The sequence below is a fragment of the Suricata suricatta genome, chromosome 2 (assembly GCF_006229205.1).
Source record: "Suricata suricatta isolate VVHF042 chromosome 2, meerkat_22Aug2017_6uvM2_HiC, whole genome shotgun sequence".
NCBI classification, from domain to species: domain Eukaryota; kingdom Metazoa; phylum Chordata; class Mammalia; order Carnivora; family Herpestidae; genus Suricata; species Suricata suricatta.
In genome coordinates, this window is record NC_043701.1 from 58,961,422 (window position 1) to 58,980,211 (window position 18,790).

The 18,790-nt window shown below is 41.3% G+C and overlaps 1 protein-coding gene across 1 annotated transcript in view; it reads left to right on the top strand.

The window, feature by feature from the left end:
• Positions 1 to 18,790, top strand: part of AMPH (amphiphysin) — a 232,528-nt gene that overhangs the window by 94,878 nt on the left and 118,860 nt on the right. Inside the window, exon 2 of the mRNA XM_029926769.1 lies at positions 7,885 to 7,965. Within this exon, the coding sequence (XP_029782629.1) occupies positions 7,885 to 7,965 (81 nt within the window). The remainder of the gene's footprint in view (positions 1 to 7,884; positions 7,966 to 18,790) is intronic.

Below are 18,790 nucleotides of genomic sequence, written 5' to 3' on the forward strand. Positions count from 1 at the left end.
GGTTGAAAATGAGTCTCTTGTAGACAACAAATAGATGGGTTTTGTTTTTTTTTATCCATTCTGCTACCCTGTATCGTTTGGTTGGAGCATTCAGTCCATTTACATTCCATGTTATTATCGAAAAATGTGGGTTTAGAGTCATTGTGTTCTCCCTAGGATTCATGTTTATAGTGGTGTCTCTGGCACCTTGTATTCTTTGCAACATTTCCCTTATAGAGTCCCTCTTAGGATTTCCTGTAGGGCTGGTTTGGTGGTCATGAATTCTCTCAGTTTTTGTTTATTTGGGAAAACCTTTATCTCTCCTTCTATTTTGAAAGACAGGCTTGCTGGGTAGAGGATTCTTGGCTGCATGTTTTTTCTGCTCATCACATTGAAGATTTCCTGCCATTCCTTCCTGGCCTGCCAGGTTTCATTAGATAGGTCTGTAACCACTCTGGAAATGAGCTGGGAGCTCCTGCAGCCTAGGCGTGCACCCAGACCTCCACCCGCTGCTGACTCCATCGGGGGTCGCATAGGTGTGGGACCTATTTTTTCCTGTGGGCACCCGCGATTCGGGATTCGCGCAGCCATTGCAGGGGGCGAGATGCGCCGTGGAAATGCGGTGCATGGTCCCGTTTCCAAAACCAAGTTCGCAGTGAGCGCGTCTGGCGCAGCCACAGCCGCCGCTGATTCCCCACCGAGATGGCTTAGGGCTGGAAGCTGTTCCTTCCCTTGCGCCTGCCGAGTTTGGGATTCTGGCTACCCAGCAGTTATCTATGGAGTGGGTTTCTCTCTCCAAGTGCGGCCAAGCATTCTTTGCCTCTTCCCCAGAGACAGTACTGTGGGCGTGTTCAGACTCTCTGTCTCTTCGCTTTGTGTCTCTGGCTCCGCACACTTGCCCCGCGTTGGGCTGGGGCTCCTGCCTCCCCTGCACGTCCCAGGCTGGCCCGTTTTCAGATCTCCCCAGTTCGCACTCACTCACTCGGGTATCCTTGAAGTTCCCTTCTTTCTGGAGTCCATACTCTCTCCTTCCGCTCTTGCAGATGAGACTAATGTCCCTCTGAGTTTGATAGAGGGGGTGGACGGAATCTACAGAGCTCCCTTCCTCTCTGCCATCTTGGCTCCACCCAGGAGACAGATTGTTGATAAGGTAGAACAAAGCTTCCAAAAATCTTTTCAATGATTTCTAATTAGTTAGCAATACACTTGGGTATGTAGACTGTGTTGCCAGAATGAGAGGGAAGTTGGCAGCATTTGGTGAAAATATGTTTTGTTAAGCCAAGATTACAGGCTGCAAGGAGCTCATGAAGGTGAGTGGGGGCAAGAGCGGGATGACCTGCGGTGCTGTAGGGTCATAACAGGTGTAAGAGAGGACCTGGACCATCTGCATTATCTCCTGGGCAGCTTGTCACTTGTCCTATTGGGATGATCTTGTTTTGACATCTGTGGAATCAGGTAGGGTTGTGTTTTCTTGTGTTTCTGTACCACTTCCTGCTCTGGTGAGTCACTCTTTGTGTCCTGAGTTTACAAGGAGGTAATGTTCTCCCAGGCCTTTTGCTAGTCAGAGGCAAATTGGATGGTTTCTGTCTAAGTGAGGGTAGAATGGGGAGAACACATTGTGTTGAACCTGTGGCTGTCACTTAGCGTATATGAATAAATATAATCTATTTTGGATGGGGATGGTGTCAGATGACTTTCGTCTAATAAAAGTATGTATCTTCTTGGGGTTACCTGGGTGGGTCAGTCGGTTAAGCATGTGACTCTTGATTTCAGCTCAGGTCATGATCTCATGATGTGTGAGTTCAAGCCCCACATCGGGCTTTGCAATGAGTGTGCAGAGCCCACTTGGGATTGTCTCTCTCTCCATCACTCTCTGCCCCTTCCTTGCTCACACACATGTGAGCACTCTAAAGAAACAAACAAACTTAAAAAAAAAGTATGGATCTTCTTACCACTAGGTGAGAAGCTGACTCTGGCATCAAACTGTCCTCTATGAGTCCTGACTCCATTACATACGAACTCTATTACTGTGGTCAATGACTCCAGTTTTCAGTGTTCCCATTGGTAAAATGAAGATAATCGTAATCTAACTCACAAGATTCTTAGGGAAGATTAAATTCGGTTTTTGATATAATGCATATAGAACTAGGGTTGATATATTTTAAATTTACATAGATGATAGCAAATAAAATTAAGGAATTACAGAAATAGCGTGGGAGTTTTTCAGAAAAGGATGAAGAGCAAGAACATGTCCTTTCATCTCTACTCCTTTTCATCTATATCCCACCCAAAGGCCCCAACAGCACCCTCTTGACTTAGGCAGCTTATAGTCCCAATTGAAATCCCAGGTAGGGTTTTGTGAACTTTTTGTTCTACCTAAATCAGCAGCTTTCATAACTATTCTGCAGGTCCGTGTTTTCACATTGCTGACTCATCTTCTGCTGGTACAGTGAGTAACGGAGGTCACAGAGACTGTCTGAGGAGTGTGTATGAAGGTGTCAGGAACAGAACTGTGTCCCCATGAATTGCCTGGGTGGGTGTAGAGCTTCCATAACCACATGCGTTTGCAGGAAATGTTCTACAGGTGGATTCCCAGCAATTCGGCAGACAAGCTTTCTCTCAGACATCTGGCCAGTGGTAAATGGAGGACTATCTCCCCCTAGCTGAGGTGTGAGGATTCATTTAAATGGTAGAATGAGGTTAGAGAGTCATCGTATAACTCTCTGCAGTATTGGTATGTCTTTGAAGGGGGCCACTGAAGAAGGAGGATCCAGTCTCTCTCAGAGTGTCAGGATGACTTGAAGTCTTTAGTAACCTTCTGTGTCACTGAAATTTGGTGTAATTATTGTATTCTGGGGAGTACTAGAGGTATCAGCTTTCCTGGAAAGGTAGTTCTGAGACAAGATTGGCCAACCCAGGCACCTAGAAAAGAGGAGGAGGTCGAGTGCCAGGGCAAATATCCTTTTGTCTTCCCTTGATCAATAGTCCTCAAGCTGTGTTGTGTTTCCACCAATAATTATTGTTTTTAAGTTGGAGCACTAAGATGTCCTTAACTTTGGGGATGGGGAAGGATGGAAGAGAGCAGACCTCGGGAGCCTGGTACCTGACCAAGGTAGATGCGTGATTGAAAACAGCTTTGGCTAGTCCTTTCTGCATCTGCATTCTGAGGTCCCTTCTTGCTTATCTCTGTTTCCCATCCCAGCTCCTGAACTTTCTTTCCTCCATTGCATTCTAATTCTCAGTTGGCTCTGTCACACCTAGGATAAACCTGCTTGTGTCTGAGATTTGTACTTTTTCTCTCCTGTAGGTTATTCTCAAACTTGTTAAGTCTGAAGGTCACTCAAATGGGACAGAAGGCTGCAAACATTCCCTCTCTCACCTATTTTTGCTTATCTCCTCAAAAGTGTTTTCCAGTATTAGAGGAGGGCTCGTGCCAGCCTCTGAGAGACTTTGATGCCATAATGGCTAATGTATTGAAATCTGGCAGAACAAGGAGTGGATGTCATAATGACGCAGACATAAATCTATAAAAGACCAGAATGAGGGCAAAGTACAGGACCTTGACAGGAGCATTCCAAAGGATGACTCATCTTGTTCCTCTCAAGTTAGGGCACATTAAAGCTACTGTTTTAAGTCTTGGAACACACCTAGCAAGAAACAAAGATCTAGTACCCTGAAGTTTGGCCAGCAGTGCAGTGTCTGCTCAAAGGCTACCAGCACAAGCAAATACTCTGCATTGTCATGGACCTGATGGCCTCCTTCGAGTCCTAGGTCATGGAACTTCACACAGAGCCAGAGTGAGCACTTGGTAAATGCTTTCTGAATTTGCACATGGACATGTGGCTCTCTGGACAGATGAGTGAATGAATCATCTGCACATGGGCAAGGGTGGAAGACCAACGCTCTCTTATCCAGACAAGAAGAGACCATGGTCATCCCATGTAGTTGCCTCCTGGATTCAGTGGATAGTGTGTACGCAATTTTATGTGCTCTTCATTTTTTATAAAAACCGAGAGTGTGAAGAGAGGGGGCATCCTTGTTCAGAGAAAGCTAAATTATGCAGGTCTCTCCTTGACTGCTCAAACTGGAGAGTTCTAAACTTTTAGACATGTTCCTTGGGTACTTTAGGAGCAGTTGCTCTAGATAATTGCTCTTAAAAAGGAATATAAGAAGCACCTGGGTGGCTCCATCAATTAAGCATCCAGCTTCATTTGGCTCAGGTCATGATCTCATGGTTTGTGAGTTCAAACCCCACATTGGGCTCTGCACTGACGCCGAGTGTGCTTGGGATTCTCTCTCTCTCTCTCTCTCTCTCTCTCTTTCTCTCTCTCTCTCTCTCTCTCTCTCCTCTCTCTCTCTCTCTCTCTCTCTCTCTCTCCCTCCATCTCTCCCTCCCCCCCTCTCTCTGGCCCTCCCCTGCTCCCTCTCTTTCTCAAAATAAATAAATAAACCTAAAAACTAAAATAAAACAATTTGGGATTCACGTCTTTGGAGCAGCCCAGACAAACCATTACTAACTGCTTTAGGAGACACTGAAACAGGGTTTATTAGTGGAACTGCTCCAAGCTATCACATTCCTGCTTTTCCTTCCTGTTTAATTTTTAATTTGCGCATATTATGGTGTCTTTACAATCACAGCAGAACTTCTGAACTCAGGCCTGAGAGGGGAGGGTGGCACAGCCCGCTGTAGAGGATGTATGTATCTCATTGAAAGGAAAGGCAGTTTGAAAATGCTTATTTAACTTAGGATGTAATTTTGCATTTGAAAAACATCAGTGACAGGGGCGCCTGGGTGGCTCAGTCGGTTAAGCCTCCGACTTCGGCTCAGGTCAGATCTCACAGTCGTGGGTTCGAGCCCCGCATCAGGCTCTGTGCTGACAGCTAGCTCAGAGCCTGGAGCCTGCTTCCGGTTCTGTGTCTCCTTCTCTCTCTGCCCCTTCCCCTCTCATGCTCTGTCTCTCTTTATATCAAAAATAAATAAATTAAAAAAAAAAAGAAAAACATCACTGACAAAAGTAACAGAATGTTGTTGTTTCAAAACAGTAAAGCATCAGGGCAGGTGAAAGGATCTATGTGGTGAAAGACCTCTAAGTCCTAAAGCAAAACACACCCACAGAATTGCCTGCCATTTGCCTGTACTCAGAAGATGGCTCATGTTGTCAGGACCATGAAGGTATCGTGATCGCCCTATAACATTAACATCCATGTGCCAAACTGGTCAGACTTAATGGATATTTTCAATTATTGAGACAAAAATGATAAGACTTTTTAACATGCTCAGTTTTCCAACTGAGCCGTCACTTCCATCCACAGGTCCTGTTGTGTTTCTGGCTCTGACCTTTCCTAATCCGTGTCTAAACCATTTCCCTCCCTGGAGTCTTCCCCAAAGCCTGGGCCCCTGGTTCTCAGTGGCAGAAACCCAAGGTCATCTCTGTGTCTTCTCTGTCCCCCCACCCTGTCCATCTTGTAAGCCAGTAAGTGTAGTGTGGGTTGTGTATTTTTTTTTAATCTTTAAATATTTATTTATTTTTGAGAGACCGAGATAGAGCACGAAGGGAAGAGGGGCAGAGAGAGAGGAAGACACAGATGGAGCTAGGGGGTGTTGAGAGAACGGAAGATGTAACATGTAAATCACTCTCTGTGGTTTCAGGCACGTAGTGGAGACTCAAACATTGGTCTGTCTTCTCCACTGCTAAGGCCGGAGTGCCTCTGCACTGCGCAGACAGTCTTGGGGCCAAGGTGGCTTTTGTAAACTGCTGCCCTTACATGAGGTGTTGCCTCTTCTCAAAGGCTTCCCTGCTCTAGAGGTGCCAAACGTTTATGAAACAGTAAATTTTAAGGATTAGGGGGAAAGGTCACATGGTAAATGCTAGTTCCCTTTCCCCAGTTACTTCTAGTGTTTATGTGTGTGGCCAGAGGTCATTTGGGAGACTTGGCTTTAAAATGAAAATAAAAATTTGTTTTACATTTATTTATTTTTGAGAGAGAGTGAGTGAGAGAGCGAGCACCAATGGGGGAGGGGCAAAGACAGGGAGAGAAAGAATCCCAAGCAAGCTCTGTGCTCTCAGCGTGGAGCCTGATGAGGGGCTCCATCTCACAAACCATGAGATCGTGATCTGAGCTGAAATCGAGTCAGACACTTAACCAACTGAGTTCCCAGGCCCCCTAAAATGAAAACTTTTTAAAACTGAGATTGAATAAAGAAGCAAACAAGCACTTCTTTCTTTTTACTTAAAATTGTTTGTTTATTTTAAGCACCTCTGTGGCTCAGTCAGTTAAGCTTAGGCTCAGGTCATGATCTCAAAGTTCATGAGTTTGAGCCCCATATCGGGCTCTGTGCTGACAGCTCAGAGCCTGGAGCCTGCTTCAGATTCTGTATCTCCCGCTCTCTCTGACCCTCCCCTGCTTGTGCTATCTCTCTCTGTCTCTCAAAAATAAATAAAAAACATTTAAAAAATTTAAAAATAAAATAATTTGTTTATTAAAAATTTTTTAAGTTTATTTATTTAAGGAGAGGGAGAGAGAATCGCAAGCAGGCTCCATGCCCAGTGCGGAACTCAGTGTGGCGCTCAAACTCACAAACCATCAAATCATGACCTGAGCCAAAACCAAGAGTCAGTTACTTAACTGAGCCCCCTAGGTGCCCTGCAACTTCTTTCTTTAGAGTGCAGATCTGGGGGTGGATGGGAGGAGATCTTGGAATAAGGTCCAGAATCCCTATGTCCTTGAATTTCCTTCTGTAGCTCTTGTGACCTGTGCAATTTTGCTTTGCCCTCTCTAACAATGGTCATTAAGATGATAGTAACAGTATCTTGCATTTACAGAACACTTCTAAGTTGATCCATTTGTTACAGTTTTTCAGAAGTTAAAGAAAACATTTTCATTTAACTAATTTTCAACTCATTATGGCAGTGTTTATGGAGGTTTTTGGTGTGTGTGTGTGTGTGTGTGTGTGTGTGTGTGTGTGTTAAGTGACTTGGTGTTAAGGCGCTGTTTATGTAAGAATGCCTTCTCCTGTTACCCAGTCCAGTGCTCCAGGAAGATGGATCACTCCTGCCCAATCCCACAGTGTGTAATGATTTTTCCAGTGATCTCTGCTGAGGCTCCTTCCTTAGTGGGAATGTAGTCTGGCACATTCCTGTCTGCTGGCATTTCCAGCAGTTTGAGTCCATCGGCAGACCATTCCCTCATAACCTCAGCTCCTAAGAGATAGTGCTCATAATACTATGTTAACCCTTCTGTTGCCTATCACAGATTGTCTCAGTTGTTATTTGTGAACCAGCCTTGTTTATGTCACTAGACTCTATGTTTCTCAAGTTTAAGAACTGGGGCCTCGTTTTATTCATCTTCACCTTTCTGAATCCTAGTGCTTAGCAGGGGGCTTTGCATCATCCAGGGCATCTTTGAGCATTTAATGAGTTGAAGGGCATCTTCAATAAAGGCAGTGGGGGAGAATTTGCATCATGCCTGGCTTCAGTAATTCTAATACCATTGCTAAAAAGCAGGCTACTTCTCTAGTGGAATGACTTTGGTTCACTTTTGACTAAACAACTGTGTACCTGTTTGCACCAAACATTATCCTGGATGCTTTGGGCAAGGGGACAAGGCTTAGCTTTAACCTTTAAGTAATGTACAGCACACCGGAGGAAACATAGAAATCGGTAAGTGCATTGTAGGGTTTGCTCAGCCTGGTGGGTGGCAGAATTGCTCAGTTGGTGAGCCGCAGAGCTGTGGCTCAAATCCAGGTCTGATCAACCCCAAGCCACCAAGCCAGGATGCTTCTGAAACAGAAAACCCAGCTACGTTGAATGATATCTTCTCCGAAGAACAAAACAGCAGCCTTGCCCTGCCAATTATTCGAAGACATTATTAAATTACACCATTTTTGTTTCATTTGCAAACTAGGTCCTTCAGAAGCTTGGGAAAGCTGATGAGACCAAAGATGAACAGTTTGAAGAGTATGTCCAGAACTTCAAGCGGCAAGAGGTAAGTACATTTTCTGGTTTCCAGAGGGAGAAAGGGGTTGATTGTATTTGTGGACTCCTTTCTTTGGGGTTGGCATTGACCTGAGAGTGGCACTCATTGATTCTGTGGGCTTTCTCGTGGCGGGTGAACAATGAGGTGGTAGTCACTACAGGAGGACGTTTTGTGTTTTAGTTGTAATCTCAGGAGATTAAGACGTTGCTGGTCTGGAGCTCTTCGATACAGATTATTGATCTAAAGGAAAGATGTCGGGGTGCCTGGGTGGCTCAGTCAGATAGGCATCTTCCTTCAGCTTAGGTCATGGTCTCAAGGTCTGTGGGTTCAGGCCCTGTGTTGGGCTCTGGGCTGACAGCTCAGAGCATGGATCCTGCTTTGGGTTCTGTGTCTCCTTCTCTTTTTGCACCTCCCTTGCTCTCTCTCTCTCAAAAATTAATAAACAAAAAAATTAAAAGAATTTTTAAAGGAAAGATTTAGTTTCTGGTGATTTGTGGTATTATTATATTAGAGAAACAGTAGTAAGATAACTCTGGCACAATTGCATGCTTCAAGATCATGCATTCTCAAGAGGGATTATATCTCCCCCAAGAGTGTAAAAAATGGTTCTTTGTGGGTGGAAAAAATGGTACTATTTATGTGTATATCCCATAAATAGATACATAGTATATCTATGGTATTAAAATTTCATGGGAGTATGTAACGAGGAAAAATAGGCCTAAATAGCTCCTTAAGGGAGATGATAATGAGGAAAAAGGTTGAGAAGTATGATTTTTGGTGTTCTTTCTTTTTTTAAGTTTATTTATTTATTTTGAGAGACAGAAAGAGAGTAGAGGAGGGGCAGAGAGAGAGGGAGAGAGAGAGAATCACAAGCAGGCTCCATCCTGTCAGCACAGAGCCTGATACAGGGCTTGAACTCATGAACAGTGAGATCACCACCTGAGCCAAAACCAAGAGTTGGATGCTTAACCATCTGAGCCACCCAGGTACCCCGTGGTGTTTGTTCTTTTAACAGGCTACATAAAGAAACACATGAAGAAACAAACTCTTTCAAAAGTATCTGTTGATATCTCTAAGACTTGGATAATTGGGCAGGATATCACTCTTTAGACAGTCAAGGTGGGGGAAGGTACACGTGGTACTCTCTGCAGTTAGAAAACAGGTCTCCGCCAGAACACGTTTTTGCCTGCCTGCAATTTCATCCCAAGACTAACAGTTGACACATGCAGCTAGATACTCCAAGAGAGCAGTCTTGTTCCATCTAAAAATGAGGAAGGAGAGAAGGAAGTTGGAGAAGAAAGCCATAGTAGACAAATAGAGAATGTCCACAGAGAGCTTTGGATTAATGAAGGTAGAAGAGCAAATTCTAGAGAAATGTTGGATCTAAGCCCATAGACCATGTTGGCCTCCAGTCTCCTCCAAGATCACAGATTCTGCACATCTCCTTATGTTTTCATGCTGTGAGTTCCTGTACTTTCTCTCATGCACTTGGATAACACTCAGACACAGCTGTCTGGATTGCAGTGACTTCCCACAGAGAAGACTATCAGTCCTGCCCTGCTACTTCGCAGGGAGATCGTGAATACCTGCCTGAAGGGATTGGAGTTGGAAAGAAGTGATTCAGGTTTATAGTTGTACCTGCTTAAGGATTTACACTCTACCCTTTGGAACCTCATCTTGCTGTCAGGTGTGTCCCAGGGAGCTTATTAGGTTTTTGCTCTTGGGTTTTTTACTGTATCACTTTTATGATGTCTTGATGTAGTTAGCATTCCAGAAGTCTAACCTTGGGAAGCATCAAGTTCAGGAATGCTTTCATGACTAGGAAGCACTTTGCATTTTCCAATTACAGTGAATTCTTATTGCCCATTTTTAAACTTTGTTGAGTGGCCCCGGTGAGAATTGCTTTTTGTCTAAAGCACTAAAGGAAAGTACAATTGGTTAAATCATCAACTCCATCAGTTAAATGCCACTGGCAGCAGCAGCGTGAGGTAACTTTATAATGCTTTATAAAGAAAATACACATTTACTTAAACATGTACTTTTTTTAAAAAACAGTATTTCTTAGGGTGCCTGGGTAGCTCAGTCGGTTAAATGTCTGACTTCTGCTCACGTCATGATCTCATGGTTCGTGGGTTAGAGCCCTGCATTGAGCTGGAGCCTGCTTTCGGTTCTGTGTCTTCCTCTCTCTCTGCCCCTCTCCTGCTTGCACTCTGTCTCTGTCTCTCTCTCTCAAAAGTAAACATTAACAAAAAAATATTTATTTTTGAGGGGGGGGCAGAGGATCTGAAGCAGGCTCTGTGCTGACAGCAGAGATTTTCAAATGTTATAGAGAAAATCCTATACAATCATTCTTGAAGACCTGACACCTTGGTCTGAATATTAGATTTCAAGATTTGGGTAAAACTGCAAAATCTGGGGAAGTTTGAACAAGCAACTCTCCTTCATAAGAGTGAAACAATTAGGATGGAAATACAGAAATAGTATTTCTCAATGAGTATCTTAACCCCCTCTGTCTCCCTTTGAGAACAGTTTTGCATCAAAAGCATCTTGCATTTGCACAGACTCACTTTGATGTTTTTTTGTTTGAATCAGAAAAAAAAAATTTATAATCATTTTGGTGCAGTAAGGAGGGGGAGGGTACCTTAACCCTGCCTATATAATAGAAGGTGAGAAGGAGGAAAGGGATGAATGGGAGGAGGTAGCAGAGAGATTTATCAATTTTCTGAAGAAACATATTAATGGTTGAGAAGAATAGCTGAATGCTAAATTTATTAATATTCCACAGAAGGGAAAAAGTATCCTTTTAAGCCTCAATCTGTACTGGTGACCAATTCACATCTGTTGTATATGCTGAGAAGGTGTTTCCACATATATTTGTGTAGAAACTAGAAAGAATGATCTACTAAGATTGTGGTGACCTCTACAAGGCCTATTACTTTCAGTGTTAACATAGTGGTGAATCATTACTCTAATGGCAGAAGGCATCACCTAAAGGCGACAGACTCTGAGGATATTTTCTGACCCAGAAAATCGAGATTTCATTTCTTTTCTGGGATAATATGTTTTTTAAATCCAAAAAGATACTACTTAGAGTATAAAGTGAACTATATTTGGACTTGTGCACTATATTACAGATGCCTGATCATGTTTAATTAGTGCTTAATCTAATGTAGAGTATTCTAGAATTGTTCTAGAAAGTATTCAAATATTTTTGACCCCCAATCATCTTACTTTTTAAATTCCCTGTAGTAAAATTCTGAAAATCCTCATAGTGATTGATGTAAGCCCTGCTTGTTCATGTTGGAAACAAAGGTGGGATCAGAGTCTGTATTTGAACTTAAGCTTGAAGCTTAGCCTTTATCTTATTCCAACACCAGGTTTTTTGTTTTTTTTTTTTATCCTAAACCTCTCTTCCTAAAAGGTGGTTTTTGTTATACTGAGAGCATGAGTGAAGGGTCTGTGCAAACTCTCTCTCTTGTCCATTGGGCTTCCCCATTGCTTGCTTTTTGGGGTCCAGATTTCCTAGACTGCTCAACTGGGGCCAAGAGGAAGGGGAGAAGAGGGGAGAGCAAAAGGAAATAGAGTGAACTCCTCTGCAGAGAACTTGGGATTTTCCATGATGACGAGTACCAAAAAGAACAAGAATTATAGAAATCTATCCAGCAGGAAGAACGAAATCTGACTTCAGCGTGTCCTCCCCAAAGTGGTTTTTCCCCCCTTTATTTTGCCTGTCTTACCAGAGCTGCTAACGAGTAGCAGAATTGACTGGTGTGAACGAACATAGCCTGCTTTCACCTGGCTGCCTGCTGACGATTCTGTTAATGAGCAGAGAGAAGGTCCCAGAGAGGAAGGAAGGTCCTTGGCCTCTCTCCCTCCTTCTTGCTAATAAACTTGGCACTGAAGTGCATACTTATGGCAACTGTGGTAACTGCAGCAAGAACTGAATAATTTAGGGGCTGTGTGGGCCCAGATTACCAACTCTTCGGTAACTTTCAGTGAGTACAGCTGTGAGCACATACCTGGACTTAGAATCCAAGCACAATACTTCAACTGTCCCAATTATTTTTTATTATTATGTTTATTTTTGAGAGAGAGAGAGAGAGGCAGAGACAGAGTGTGAGTGAGGGAGGGGCAGAGAGAGAGGGAAACACAGAATCGTAAGCAGGCTCCAGGCTCTGAGCTGTCAGCAGAGAGCCCGACATAGAGCTCAAACTCACAAACCATGAGATTATGACCTGAGCTGAAGTTGGACACTTAACCAACTGAGCCACCCAGGTGCCCCTCAAATATTCCAATTATTATTTGTTATTGTTATTATTCCAATTATTAGAATCATCTAGTCGCTGAAGCTGGAGACACGTCCTCTCCTAACTAATCTCTTGTCAGCACAGGGGACCTGTGGGGCTGCTTTCCTCCTTTTATGTCCATGGAATCTAGTGCTTTGCACATAAGGCTTAAAAATACTTGCCCTACCTAGGGCACCTGGGTGGCTCTCTTGATTGAGTTTCTGACTTTGGCTCAGCCATGATCTCATGATTCATGGGTTCAAGCCCCCTGCTGGGCTCTATGCTGACAGCTCAGGATTTGGATTCTGTGTCTCTCTGCCTCTCCCCTCCTCTTGCTCTGTCTCTCGCTGTCTCTCAAAAATAAATGTTAAAAAAGAAAAAAAACCACTTGTCCAACCTCAAGCTAAACCTAGTGGCAGGAATGATTATTCTGAGCACTTTCTTAGAGCATGTTTTTATTTCAGGGTTGAAAAAGATGTTGAGTATGTGAATTTTTGCGAGGAGCCTCATGACATTTTTAATACATATGCAGATAAGTAATTAAAAATAAAACTTAACAGAATAGATTTTTAAAATGTAAATACAAATATACTCCCACAGTGTGTTAATGTGCGAATAAAATTTTTACTTATTGCAAACTGCATTTACATTTGGAAAATTTTTGTAGTTTTTCTCAATAGATAGGCCCAGCCAGGAACCTTAGAATGTTTTCTTTTTACCACAAATAACCATGATCTGAATATATTAGTGTATCTGCCTTTTATTTATTTATTCATTCATTTTTAACTGTTTATTTATCTGGGGGGAAAGAGCAAGCACAGATGCAAGTGGGAGAGGGGCAGAGAGAAAGGAAAGAGAGAATCCTAAACTCTATGCTGTCAGCTCAGTGCCTGACGCAGGGCTTGATCCCATGAACTGTGAGATCATGACCTGAGCTGAAACCAAGAGTCAGACACTTAAGCAAGTGAGTCATCCAGGCGCCCCTGGGTAACCACCTGTTGTGCTGATAGTGACCTTTGTCTCAAATAACCACTGCCTTGATTAAATGTGAGCCCATCAGTCTGTCTGGGGTAATGATCCAATTCTGAAGGCCAGCATCCCAGCCCAGAGAGTGGAGAACCCTAGTCAGCCTGCAGAGCCTCCCATCAGGTCATCAGACCTTCTGGGGTCTGAGTACAAACTTCAGGCAGCAAGTTTTGTGCTCACCTGAGCAGCGTTTTCAAACTTCAGCTGCATCAGAATCACCCAGAAGGCTTTAGGTCAGCACACATTACTGGGCCCCACCCTTGAACTGCTGATTCAGTAGGTCTGGGATGAAGCCTGAAAATGGTATGCATTTCCAGCAGGTTCCAGGAGATGCCAGTGAGGCTGATTCAGGGGCGACAAATTGAGGACTGCTTTGTTTCTATTCATCCACTTGGTTTCAAGCACTTCTTATGATTAGTTCTTAAAGCCTATGACCCTGTGTTTGATATCTATTTTAGCATCTTTATGACAAAAGATGGTTAGAGATTTGGTGGCCATGCCTTGAATTATCTGTGATCTGCATAACTGAGGTCTACTGAGAGGTTCTCATCTCTAGCAGGCACAATTTGGGGTACAGGGGTAGAGTTCCCTTCTTCCCAGGGTTGTTGATCCTGGAGCCGTATGCCCTGTGAAAATAGAGATACCCCTGCAAGAGATAATAAGTGTGCTGCTCAGACCTTAATGAGAATGGGTTAATAAGGCTTTTTTTGGTTTTATTTTTGTTTTAAGATACTCAGGCTTTACAGGGGTAAGTATATAAAGTATTAGAATTCTACATACAGGATCCTGAGAAGAAATGAAGAATTTTTATCTGGAGGGGGTGGAGGTTAGATAAATAGCAAATATAAAGCCATGAGAATAAAATCTTTCAAAGCATCTGAAGCACTGTTGGGAGGGACATTTGTGGCATTACATGCTTACATTGGAAACAAAGAGAGGAAACAAATCAATGATCTACGTTTCTACTTTAAGAAACTAGAAAAAGATGAACAAAATAAACCCAAAGCAAGCAGAAGGAAGGAAATACAAAAGGGCAGAAATCAATGAAAGTGAAAATAAGAAAGCAATAGAGAAAATAAATGAAATAAAAAACTGGTTCTCTGAAAAAATTCATACATTTGATAAATCTGTAGCAAAACTGACCCCCAAAATAGACAGAAATCATCAACATCAGGAACAAAATCAATGATATCACTGTGATCCGGTTGTCAGTAAAAGGACAATAAGGAAATCTGTGAAGAGTTTTTTGATGAATTAATTTATTTTCAGCAAGGACAGGAGAGAAGAGTCACCCAAGAGAATGACATATGCAAAAGCCAGAAGTTCAGAAGGAGAATTCCACCTTTGAAAAATTGCATATGGTTTAATAATATTAATGCCAAGAGTTGAGTCAGGTGTGTGAGGGTGGAGATGAGTTGGGTAATAAATGGGCCATGAAAAGACCCCCTCCCTTCCTCTCTTCCTCCCTCTTTGTCTGTCCTCCGTCCTTCCTTCTTTTCTTTTCTTTTCTTTTCTTTTCTTTTCTTTTCTTTTCTTTTCTTTTCTTTTTTCTCTTCTCTTCTCTTCTCTTCTCTTCTCTTCTCTTTTCTTTTCTTTTCTTTTCTTTTCTTTTCTTTTCTTTTCTTTTCTTTTCTTTCTTTTCCACCAGCTTTATTGAGATGGTACTGACCTATAACATTGTGCAAGTTTAAGGTATTTAACACACTTATGTGTTACAAAATGATTACCCCCATAGTGTTATATTACCTAATGACTATTTCTTTTTTTTGTGGCAAGAACATTTAAGATCTACTCTCTTAGCAGCTTTCAAGTATATGCCACAATATTATTAACTGTAATCATTATGCTGCATATTAGATCCCCAGAACTTATTCATCTTATAAGTGGAAGATTTTAGCCTTTGATCCATGTCTTCCCTTTACCTCACCCCCCAGGCCCCCGTAACCACCATTCCTCTCTGTTTCTATGAGTTTGACTCTTTTAGATTATACATATAAGTTATATCATATAGTATTTTTTAAAATTAAAAAATTTTTTTCTTTTATAGTTTATTGTCCAGTTGGTTTCCATGTAACACCCAGTGTTCATCCCCACAAGTGCCCTCCTCCATGCCCATCACCCCCCTTTCCCTCTCCCCTTTTCCCACCAGCCCTCAGTTTGTTCTCAGTATTTAAGAGTCTCTCATGGTTTGCCTCCCTCCCTCCCTCTCACCAACTATTTCCCCGTCCCCATCCCCCATGGTCCTCTGTTAAGTTTCTCCTATTCCACTTATGAGTGAAAACATATAGTACATGCCCTTCTTTGCCTGACTTATTTCATTTAGCATGACATCCTTGAGTTCTGAATGGCCAGATTTCATTCTTTCTCACTGCCATGTAGTATTCCATTGTATATATAAACCACATCTTCTTGATCCATTCATCAGTTGATGGACATTTAGGCTCTTTCCATGATCTGGCTATTGTTGAAAGTGCTGCTATGAACATTGGGGTACATGTGCCCCTATGTGTCAGCACTTCTGTATCCCTTAGGTAAATCCCTAGCAGTGCTATTTCTGGGTCATAGCGGAGTTCTCTTATTAATTTTTTGAGGAACCTTCACATTGTTTTCCAGAGTGGCTGCACCAGTTTACATTCCCACCAACAGTGTAGGAGGGTGCCCGTTTCTCTACATCCTCACCAGCATCTATAGTCTCCTGATTTGTTCATTTTAGCTACTCTGGCTGGCCTGAGATGGTATCTTAGTGTGGTTTTGATTTGTATTTCCCTGATAATGAGTGAAGTTGAGCATTGTTTCATGTGCCTGTTGGCCATCTGAATGTCGTCTTTGGAGAAGTGTCTATTCATGACTAATGCCCATTTCTTCACTGGATTATTTGTTTTTTGGGTGTGGAGTTTGGTGAGTTCCTTATAGATTTTGGATATTAGCCCTTTATCCGATGCATCATTTGCAATTATCTTTTCCCATTCCTTTGGTTACCTATTAGTTTTCTTGATTGTTTCCTTTGCAGTGCAGAAGCTTTTTATCTTGATGAGGTCCCAATAGTTCATTTTTGGTCTTGATTCCCTTGCCTTTGGGGATGTGTACAGTAAGAAATTGCTGTGGTTGAGTTCAAGGAGGTTGTTTCCTGCTTTCTCCTTGAGGGTTTTGATGGTTTCCTGTCTCACATTCAGGTTCTTCATCCATTTTGAGTTTATTTTTGTGTATCATATAGTATTTATCTTTGACTTACTCTGCTTAACGTAATGAGCTCAAGCTTCGTCTGTGTTGTTGCAAGTGGCAGGATGTCCTTTCTCATGGCTGAATAATATTCTGTTATGTGTGTGTGTTATATAAAAACACATATATGTGTTATATAAACACATATAAACATATATAAATATATATTCCATTATACAGACATACACATATGCCACATCTTTTTTATCCATTCATTCACTGATAGACACTTTGGTAATTTCCATATCATGGCTATTGTGAATAATGATGTAATGGACATAGGCGTGCAGATATTTCTTGGAGAGCTTGTTTTCATTTCACTTGTGTATATATCCAGAAGTGGAATTACTGAATGATGTAGTTGACTTTTTATTTTATTTTTTAAGAACTTCCATACTGTTTTCCATAGTGGAAAACAACAGTGCCAAAGGGTTCCCTTTTTCCCCATCCTCTCCAAAACTTATTATCTCTTGTCTTTTTGATAATTGCCATTCTAACACACATGAGGCAACAGCTTATTGTGATTTGGTTTGTATTTATCTTGTGATTAGTGATGTCGAACACCTTTCTGTGGAACTGTTGGCTGTTCGTATGTCTTCTTGGAAAAAGAACCATTCAGTCCCTCTGCTCATTCTTAAAATTGGACTGTTTGTTTTGTTGCTATAGAGTTGAAAGAGTTCTTTATGTATTTTGCATATGAACCCTTTTTCAGATAGATGGTTTGCAAATATTTTCTCCCCATTCTGTAGGTTGCCTTTTTATTTCATTGGTGGCTTCCTTTGCTGTGCAGTTTTTTAAATTTGATGCAGTCTCTCTTAATTTGATGTATAACTTCATACTTTTAAATTGGACAACCACAATGGACCAATTTCTCAACAACCATAAACTGCCAAAGTATAATAAACATAAAATAAACTATCTGAATAACCCTATAACCATTAAAGAAATTGGTTGAGATTATTTCACTGAGGAATTCTGACATTTAAAGAAGAATTAATACCAATTTCATGCCATCTTTTCTGGAAAATAGAAGATGTGGCCAGCATGACCTTAATACCGAAACCAGACAATGACAATATGAAAAAAGAAAACTGAAGATCAATATATTTTGTGAACCTAGACATATAAATCCTTAACAGAATATCAGTAAATAAAACCTAGCAATGTATAGAAAGAATTATAAGCATGACCAAGTAGGATTCATTCAAGATATATAAGGCTGGTTTAACATTGCAAAATCAATTAGTGTAAACAGCATAAGGAAGAAATAACCTTATGATCCTCCTAATTGATGTAGAAAAAGTATGTGACAATATAAACAGTGTAAGGAAGAAAAAACCTTATTATCATGGTAATTGATATAGAAAAGGTATGTGACACGATCTAACATTTATAATGAAAATGCTCAGCAAGTTAGGAATAGAAGGAAATTATCTCGATAAAGTGTATCAACAAAACAACTAAGGCTTGCACCATACTTAATGGCAAAGACTGAATGCTTTGCCCCTAATTGGGAACAAGTCAAGGATGTCTGCACTCACCAGTGCTATCCATTGTTGAATTGGAAGTTCTAGCAAATATAATAAAGAAAAAGAAAGGAAATGCAAGGCACACAGATCAGAAAGGAAGATATAAAACTGTCCATTTGCAGATACACTATGTATATAGAAAATCCCAAGACTGCAACAAAACCTCCTGGAACTAGTAAGTGAGTTCAGCTACGTCACAGGCTATAAGATTGTTACCCCAAAATCAATCACACTTGTATCTATTAATAATGAGCATGTGGAAACCAAAGATATAAACATAGTAACATTCTAAGAAATAAAATACTATGTATACACTGCACAAAATACATAAAGTATATGCTAAAAATTACAATATGCTAATGAAAAATCCAGGAAGAACTAAATAAATGAAAATACATACCATGTTCATGGATTAGAAACTCAACATGGTAAATATGTCACTTCTTAGCAAATTGGTCTATAGGTTTAATGACATTTTATGTAATTCTTAACAGCAGCTTTTTAAAAGACATACACAAGCTTATTCTAAAATCTATATGGAAAAATCCAGACCCAGAATAGTTAAAATAGACATAAGAATAAAGTGGGAAGAATACATCTATTTCAATATTAAGTCCTCTTTTATTGCTGCAGTTTGATATCAAAGGATAGATACATAATTAACGGAACAGAACAGATAACCCAGAAATAGAGCCACAAAAATATACTCAACTGATTTTTGAAAAAGGTACAAAGGCAGGTCAATAGAGGAAAGAAAGTATTTTCAGGGTGCCT